At 37.0% G+C, this 9666-nt stretch overlaps 1 protein-coding gene across 1 annotated transcript; it reads right to left on the reverse strand.

Annotated features, from left to right (window-relative positions):
• Positions 1–8495: 8495 nt before the first annotated feature.
• On the reverse strand, positions 8496–9225 carry LOC101581992 (U1 small nuclear ribonucleoprotein C). The gene has a single exon (XM_012513834.2). The coding sequence runs from the start codon at positions 9206–9208 to the stop codon at positions 8729–8731; it is 480 nt and encodes a 159-aa protein (XP_012369288.1). The 5' UTR covers positions 9209–9225; the 3' UTR covers positions 8496–8728.
• Between the last annotated feature and the right edge of the window lie 441 nt (positions 9226–9666).

The following is a 9666-nucleotide window of genomic DNA, read 5'->3' on the forward strand; positions in this document are numbered from 1 at the left end:
TTGAACCGTGGTCCCTGTGCTTTGCTAAGCTTGTTCTAAGTAGGTGCTTTAGACCACTGAGCCATCTCACCAGCCCCCAATATGACTTTAGTTTTAATACTTCATTTTCATTCTTTTCTGCTGGATGGTTAAGACCAAGATAAAGCAAGACATATATAACAAGAAACATAACTTTTGTATCTGATAAGGTCAGTCAAATCCCCTCAGGATTTAACCTGAAACCCTGTACCATGGTTTGTATATCCTCTGTCATTGTCAGCCATATGTATGAGTCACAGCCATTGCTTGACCAATGTGTTCTTTGTGAAAGCCTGAGAGAATGTTTTCTCTCTATATGACTCTCCTTAGGCACACTCTATATCATCGTTCATTCTCCTCTGTGGCCCCATAATCTCCTTTATCAGAAAATTTGGGACACTACTGAGATACATGATGTTACAGTACTGGTTGTCCTATGTACTGAGTCTCTGTTGACCTTGAAAGGCTAGGATCAAAATGTTGGCTGTCTTACAGTCCTTCTTTTTCTCTAACTTTTGGCCTATAAACTTAGGTTGTTAACCCTCCAGAAGAGAGGCTTATTGTTATTACCCTACAACACAGCCAGTTAACCTTACCCTTGCTGTCTGTCTGTACATCAAACATCTTAGACATAACATGAAATAGGTATTTTCCATTAAGTATTGATATGTTAAACTTTGAGTCCCTCCAGAATATGGAGGAAAAAAGACTAAAAAGATTAAAAAATTAGAATAAATATTTACATATTTTTACACAGAAATTTAGAAATCTAACCCTTTACAACCTTGTAGCAGGACAATCCTGTAACATTTTTTTCTTGTCTCTTGTTTTCATTTATTATCTTTTTTTTAAAGAAACATTTACTTGAGAGACAGTATGGCAGTAATAGATATGTCATTATAAGCAGTACATAATTAGACGACCAGAATGACAGGCATTCCAAGTATGATCCTACCACTACACATTGTGTCCTTCAGTGAAGTTGGTTAGTTCACAGGTATCAGCATATATAGTTAGGGTGAGAATCCTACCAATTAACTGCTACTTTCAAAAACATGCTGAAGATTCTCAGGACCATTGCCTTACCCGACTTGTGCATATAAATGTATGGCTTTGCCCCTGCCATATTTTTTAGCTTTTCTCCTTGCCCCCTCTTTGTTCTCTATTCCTCAAGTTCTCACTTTCCTTTTAATTGTGTTAGGCCTTTCTAATTTTATTTCTTCCTTTGAGTTCTTATACTCGGGACACTATTATAATATTGACACATGTGGGTCTGGTTTATTTCACTTATGTTTATGTCTTCAAATGGCATCCATTTATACATAAAGGCTTTGAGTTTATCATTCTTTATAGCTGAATAGTAATCCACTGTATAAAAATATCACATGTTTTTCATCCATTCCTCAGGTGAAGGGCATCTTGGTTGTTTCCAAGATTTGGCTATCACAAATTGTGCTGCTATAAACATAGGTACACATACATCACTATGATATGATGTTTTCAGATCCTCTGGGAAAATTCCCAGTAGGGGATAGCTGATTTAAATGGGATTTCCAGTCTTAGTATTTCAAGGAGTCTCTGCACTGATTTCCATAATGGTTGCACAAGTCTACATTCCCACCAGCAGTGGAGAAGGGTTGTTTTTTCCCCACAGCCTCTCCAACATTTGTTGTTGGCTGATTTATTTATGATAGCCATTCTTTCTGGGGTGAGATAGTATCTCAGTGTTGTTTTAATTTGCATTTCATGGATGGCTAGTGATATGGAGTATTTTTTCATATATTTATTCGCTTCTATAACTTCATCCTCTGAGAAGTGTGTGTTCATCTCGGATGCCCATTTCTGAATTGGGTCTTTAAATTTTGGGGCCCTAATGGTTTTTAGTTCTTTATAAATTCTAGAGAGCAGACCTTTGTCTGAGTACTTATTAATCAAGATTTTTTCCAAATTAGTGGGTTGCCTTTTCACTTTCTTGGTAATTTCTTTTGACATGCAGAAACTTCTTAATAAGCGGAAGTCCCAGTTGTTAATTCTTTCAAGTGTAACCCGTGCGATTTGATTTTTGTTCATGAACTCATTGCCTACCCTTATGTCTTCCAGAGTTCTTCCTACTTTCTCTTCCAATTTAGTGTTTCTGTTTTAATGTTTAGATCTTTACTACATTTTGACTTTAGCTTAGTACAAGGTGATAGACCTGGCTCAAGTTTTAGTTTTCGGCATGTAGAGAGCAGAACCATATGACTATCCATGTGACTATAGTATATTCAACCTCTGTGAAGATTTCTCCAAGCTTCCTGAAGTCAGAGTTCTCTATCTTCAGCAAATTTCTTCACTCTTGTATCTTTCTTTTGTTTTGGCATGTGTCACCTCTTATTCTTTTTTTTTTTTTTTTTTAAATGCAGGGTCTCACCATGCAAGTTTGACTCATAGTGATCCTCCTATTTTCAGCCTTGCCAGTGCCAGGATTATAGGTGTGTGCCACCCAGCATGGACTAGGTTGCCAGCCCCTCATGCCCAGGGCCTGGGCTGGCACATCTTCTGTTATTTTGTATGCTACTTTTTCTTTGTGTTGTTTATTTTGCTTTATTTTCTTTTGTTCTGTTTTTATGACAGGATTTTATTCATCGGGGATTTGATCTTGCACAAAATCCACTGAAGTTCTTAGCACTATCTTGATAATGTTTTATTTGTTGGAACTTAATACTCAACACCCATAACTCAAAGAATGACAGGATTTTTTCCAAGTTTGTAGACGTTTCAGTCCATAATCTGGCTCCAAGGTAGGGTGGCATGCCACAGGAGAAACAGCTTATGTTATGGTTACAAGAGGAAAAGTGTCTCAGGGAGGAGAGAGGGCAATGTCCTCCTGAAGGCCACATTCCCAGCACCCACCTTCTACAGCCAGGTTGCACCTTCCAACATCACAGTTAGTTGTAAACTCATGTTGGGATTAAACATATACCAGTTTAATCCCATCACCTCCCCCAAGCTGCACCTGTGAGTGCGTGGTACATTGGGGGGACATTTACATAGAAATTATAATAAGTATAGATTTCATAAGTAGGATTTGAACGCATGAACACACCATAAAGATCATACTTGGCATAGATAGCATTCATTTCTTAGTCAGCAACAGTAATAATCAGCATATTTATGGCAGTCTCTCTGAAACAGAGTCCAGTGATAAGTACTTGGCATACAGGACATCATCAACATCATTTTATCTGGATGAGATACATTCCATTGATCACTCCTCATTTCTGATGAGACAACCTGAGGTCTTATATAAAATGACATTATCAGGACGCCAAACCCCATCTTTCTGACTCTAACGTTGGGGCACTAAGTTTTATGATTCTTACTATTACATATTTTTTCACCATGTAGGATTATTTACTGGAGGTAAAAATTCAGGCTAACATTTCTAAATAAATAATATAATTAAATAGTACATTTCATTATGGTTTAATGAAATCATAAACATTCCATCTTCAAAAACCTCAAATATTTACATTAAATATATATCTAAGAATTGATTCTAACTCTTGGCATTTTTCTCCTTTAATATGCCTAGTCTAAGTTGTGTGGCACAACTTCTACATTTTAAATTTTTGCCACAGAAATCAGTAGTTTCCCAAGATGAAAAACAGCGATTTTAGGGCATATTTTTCTTAAAATTCTAATATTGCAATGTGTTTTCGTTAGCACCCTTTATTTTAAGCAAACACAGCAGAATTTCGAGCAGACAGCTAGGTGTCCACAATATCAAGTTAGAATAGTTTCTTTTTTCCTTTTTCTTTGCAAGATAATCATTGCGAGATTACCATGTAGACAAAACATAAAGACGTTCACGGTTGGATTCCTTCTCCACACTGTACGTGGTACGATGTTTTACTTTCCATAGTTTCAATCCACTATTTTCCAGGCTGTTGCCTTTCTTTTACACTGCTAACTGCACAGCAAGTGTGACTTTCATTCATCTCCCTACTCATTCAACAATTATTCATCCTGCTGAATACATTTCCAGCTACAATTCCCACTCACCAGAGCTCCTGGCCACAGTCAGTATTGCTGATCTTTTTCTTTTGCTTAAAACATTTTTTTTTCTCCTAACTTCTTTGATGCATTCAGCTCCAGCTTTTCATGTCTTCTCTGACTAGCCCTCTCTTTTGTTATTTACCTGCTGGCCTTGCTCTGTTTTGCCATTTATTGTTCAACTTTCTCAAACTTAGGCTTAAGCTCCCTACATTTCTAAAAAGAATAATTGAGATATTATACGTCTCAACCTCATTCAATAAAACACTGTGAGTTCAGACCCATACATAAGCCATCACCATTGAGGTAATAGACATATCCCTTCCCTCCAACTCTTTCTTTGTATCCTATTCTTTTGCTGTTTTGAGGTAACAGACGAACATAGGTTTAAACTTTCAAACAATGATTGAGTACATAATACAGTACTGCTTGTTATAGTGACTATAGGCAAAATATTTTAGTGGAGACCTCTAGACCTACTGCATATATTGTAACTGCACCATTACAGCACTCGATGGACTCCCCATCACCTTGCTGCCTGATGGCTGGCAACCTCCATCATATTCTTAGCTTCTACGATTTTGCTTATTTGAGGTAGCTCATGTTAGAGAAAATCACAAGCATTTGTTTTTCTTTTACAGATAATTTTAACTTAGCACAATGTACTTCAAGTGCATATAAATAGTTGCAATTGGAAGATTTTCTTTTATAAGGTTGAGTAAGACTTCTTTATACACATGTGCTCCACTATTTTAATCCGCTCACCTTCCAGGATACATTAGGCTTATTACTATCACTTGCTTATTGGGAATATTGGTGAAATGATCTGGAGACTACAAACATCTAAGTTTCCGATCCACATGTATAAACCTTGTATTGCTTCCCTACTATAGAACCCAAAGAGTGAAAGGAAAATGGATACTGTAAACGGGAAAGAAACTGTTCAAAGTGAAGGAACAGAACTGCCGAGATAGCTCAGTGGACTAAGTGCTGGATTAGGCAGTCTCGGGGACTGGGGTTGGATCCCCAACAGCACACTGAGCCAGCCAGCAGGACTGGGTGTAGGAGCGCAAGCCTGTAATCCCTGCACTGGGGAGGCTGAAACTGGGATGGGGTAAAGAACAAAAGAAAGAATGAATGGCAAAAGATATATTTATGTATATACACAGGATAGCTTGGATAATGGTACTGCTGGTTTCTGTTGGTCTATTGAAAGGAGCAGTGAATGTTTTATTTTTTCTCTCCTTTTTAATTTTTAGAGCTATTTAACTAATTTTGCATGTATGTCTGGTAATTTAAACAACTAACTTGAAGACAATCGTATGCAATATAACAACTATAGTTGAATTCCTATTACTTTGTTCAGTGAAATTCTGCCTCATGTCTAATTTTTTAACTACTTTTATTCACTTTAAAAAATAAAAACAAGGAAAGAAAGATAAAAAAAGATTCTGATTTCAGTATGTTTGAATATATATGCATGTATAGGATTCTATATCATATGAAAGATATCATTTAATATTTAAGGAACCTCTACTCTGTTTTAAGTAAAAAACTACATGATTATGTGCCTTTAGTGACAGAGTAGAAGTGTTCCAATTTCTTAACATTGTTGATGAAACATTTTGTCCTTTTTTGTTTTGTTTTGTTTTTGATACTAGCCATCCGCAATCGCCAGTTGTGCAGTAAAGAGTCATTATATTTTGAAGCACATTTTCCTGTTGATTAATGTGGCTGATCATTTTATCTACTGCCCAATTATATACTTTTCTGGAGAATGTTTGTTCCAGCTCTTTGCTGATTGTAAAATGTATTTATATTTGATTTCATTTTTAATTAGAAAATAAAAAGTGGGTATATTTTGTGTGCGTATACAAAATATAGGACTGTAAATATTTTCTTCATCCATTTCCTGAGTTCCTTTTGTAATTCTTTCAACTGTGTTCTCTACCATGTGAAAAATTAGTTCACCATGCTCCTACCTGACTATGTTTCATTTTGTTGCCTGTGCTTCTCTTTTCAGATCTAAGAAATAAGTGCTGCACATTTCTCATGTAATTTGAACTCTGCCTAAGAAATTGCAATGAGGTTCATAGACAGTAACTCACAAATTTTACATTTCTAGTCTTAGTTTATCTTTGTCCCCAGCCATGTCTGTTAAACTCCTACTCATTATGCATTTGGGTAATTAAAGGGATCTTCATATTTAGTTTTCTCCCAAAAGAAACTCGCCACTCATGGTAGCAAACTTGGAAGCCATTGAATTCCAAAAGACTGGTACTGAGATCCATCCGTTTTATACCCTCATGTTGGTTGTCATGGCAACTCACTCCTTTGCTCTCCCTGTCGCTGCTTTCTGATTGTGTCAACAGTCTTCATTAAAACCCTTGAACTCTTTCTTCTGTTTTCCAGCATAATTTCAAAGGCAGCACGCTGTCTCTCATTTCCAATCTATTTCCTTCCTTAATTTTTAGTGTGATTTTTATTGAAGTATAACATATTGCAGTCAAGTACCCTTTTATATATACAGTTAATATGCACATGATACCTGTGTCCAACATGAAGAAAGCATTTCTTTTGCTCAAAACTGCCCTTTTAGTGCACTTTGATCACTACTCCCTATGGGTAAGTACTCTTGATATCTACCACCACACATCAGTTGTGCTGTGTTTTCAACTTTATGTAAAGACAAACAAACTAGTGTGTCACTTTGTATTTTTCTTTCTTTTCTTTTCTTTTGTTTCCAATTCAAGTTCTCCCTAACTGAAGAACTTCTTTTTTTTTCATATATCAATAACTAAATACGTGCAAATTTTTTTCTGCACTAACTCTTGTGCTCATTTTATCTGTTTGTTTATTCTTACTGGAATAAGGAAGCTTACTGACCATAGCAGTTATCATTTTCTCAGTTGCTGTGTAGAATCCATTTTATAAATACCACTTAGTTGGAAAATCCTCTCTGTAAGTAATGGAAATATGAATTTTTTACTGCTTTTATCCCATCACAAATAATGCCACGGAAGAACATTTGCATGTTTTTGTGGTGGTACTGGGGATTTAGCCCACAGCCTTTGTGCTCAGTTAAATCCCCAAGCTTCTGTTATTCGCTTTTCAAAGCCAGGGACTTACTATATCTCTAAGTAGCCAAGGATGGTTGGAACTTGAAATATACCTGCCTCAGCCTCGCAAAGTGCTAGGATTACAGGGGTGCATCTCCCTGGGGTGCAGCATTCTTCTAACTGTCTTCTGATGAACATTTCTATGTCAGGCTGTGGGAGCTTCATCTCAGTATAGCAGTTGCATGTATTCCGCTTTACCAGATAATTCTGATGCTGTTCAAAATGTTTTTATCCATCTATTGTCCTGGCATTATGGAGCACTTATTATTTCCTGCTCTTTTCATTTTAACAGTGGCTTTGCAAGAACATCACACTGAGTTCTAATTTGTATTTCCTTGGTGACTAATGGTGTTGAGTGTCATCCATTTGTTTATTTGCCACTTTGATATCCTTTTCTTTTGTGGTGTCCAATTTTTCTATTGTACAGCTGACAGCTTCAAATGAATTTAATGGCTTTTCAGTGTATTCTGGCTGAGTCTTTTATTTGAAAATACATATTTTCCCATTTTATGTCTTTCCTCTTTGATCTATCATTGGGGTATTTAGTAAAAGCTAGTCTTTTAAAAGTAATATGATTTATTACTTTCGATATTTGATATTTTTCTGTGCCTCATACAAGAAATTTTGGATTGTTCAAAGTAGAGTAGATAATCTGCTGTTTTCTACTAAAACCTTTATTGTTTTATCATTTAAAACTTTTTCTAAATTCTATTCAGAATTGATTGCTTATGGAAGGTATGCGGTAAATATTGAGAGATATTTCCTTACATATAGATGCCTAATTGACCCTTTACTAAGCTCCAAAGGTAGGATATAATTTGTTACAGCACTGAAACATTCCATGTATTATGCCTAATGTGAATGCAAATGTCCTGGGTTGCTTTGGAGTCATGGGCTACCCCATTGGTCGGCTGGTCTCTCCCTTTACCAAAGCTACCTTGTTGTCATTACTATAACTGTAAAAATCGCTTGATATCTGCAAGTTCAATGTCTACCATTTGGCCTTCTCTGCGACTGTCTGAGTCTTTGCATTTGCACTAATATTTGAGAATCAATCTGCCAGTCTCAAACTACATTCCTAAAATTTCATTTGGAGTGTGTAAACCCATTTGCAATAAATGCTACATCCTGCAAAATCTGAAGAAAAACATATTTTTATTCATTTAGGTTTAATTTGTCTCCCTCGTAGTATTTCATTTTCATTGTAGATATTTCCACATCTTCCTTTAGATTTATTGCTAAGTGTTATCTTTAATACTACTGTGTGTGTGTGTGTGTGTGTGTGTGTGATCGATACTGTCCAGTGCATATCTTTTTTTTTTTTAACTAAAACAGCTGATGAGTTTATTTTCACATTTCACAATACAAATGAAACTGTACTTTCTGCACTTTTGTTTATCATACTTCTCCCTTCAAGACTATTCTTTGATAGGAAGGGGGAGCAAGTCTTCCTTTTCATTCATGCTGTTAGAAAACACCCAGAGTCACAGCACCATGACCCCTGGTGAAGCAGAACAAATAATATAAAACTGATACAGAGAGGCTGCCCCTCCACTTTATCTGTCTGGTCGAGTCATTCCTGGCCGAGTGGGCACCATCATGGGCCGAGCCGGCGGTCGCATCATTGGAGGCCCAGGCATCATTGGCATGTGGCCTCCCATGGGTGGTCTCATTCCAGGAGCAGGTCCCACTGGCATCATCCCCGGAGGTGGGGGGCCCATCATTGGCATCATGGGAGGGCCTCCCATGTGAGGTGCTGGCATCATACCAGGGCGAGGAGGACCAGGAAGGCTGGGTGGAGGTGGGATCATAGCCCCGGCGGGGGGAGGAGCGGAGAATGGAGTAGGAGGTATCTTTCCTTGTTGAAATGCAGCCGTTGTTTTGTCAATCAGGCTCTGAGCTTGCTCTTCCATCCATTTCTGGTAGTAGTCTTTCACATTCTCTTTATGTTTCCTACCACTGCAGTGTGTCTTTCTCACAGACGGAGAGTCATGGGTGAGATACGTATCGCAGTAGTCACAATAAAACTTAGGCATGTTGCTCTACAGGCCGTTGGCGGCTCCTTCCCAGTGCATATCTTGATATCAGTTTTTTCTCTGTTTCCCATAAATTAGAAATTTTCAGTTCATCAGACTGGACTCATCCATGAAGATTTTTTTCTTATTATTCTTTAGCTCAAAATGTGTTTTATTTGGCATTGTTTCTTCACATTCATTACCCATAATTCTTATTATCTCAGCTTATTTTCTTTTCTTTTCTTTTCTTTTCTTTTCTTTTCTTTTCTTTTCTTTTCTTTTCTTTTCTTTTCTTTCTTTCTTTCTTTCTTTCTTTCTTTCTTTCTTTCTTTCTTTCTTTCTTTTTGTTTTTTTCAGTACCAGGGATCAAACGCAGAACCTTGCGCTTGCCAGGCAGGCGCTTATGACACTGAGCTATCTCATTCAGGCCTTCTCAGCTAATTTCCTATCCATATAAAGCCTTCTCAACTCACCACTTA

The sequence above is a fragment of the Octodon degus genome, unplaced genomic scaffold, assembly GCF_000260255.1.
Source record: "Octodon degus isolate 3935 unplaced genomic scaffold, OctDeg1.0 scaffold00018, whole genome shotgun sequence".
NCBI lineage: Eukaryota > Metazoa > Chordata > Mammalia > Rodentia > Octodontidae > Octodon > Octodon degus.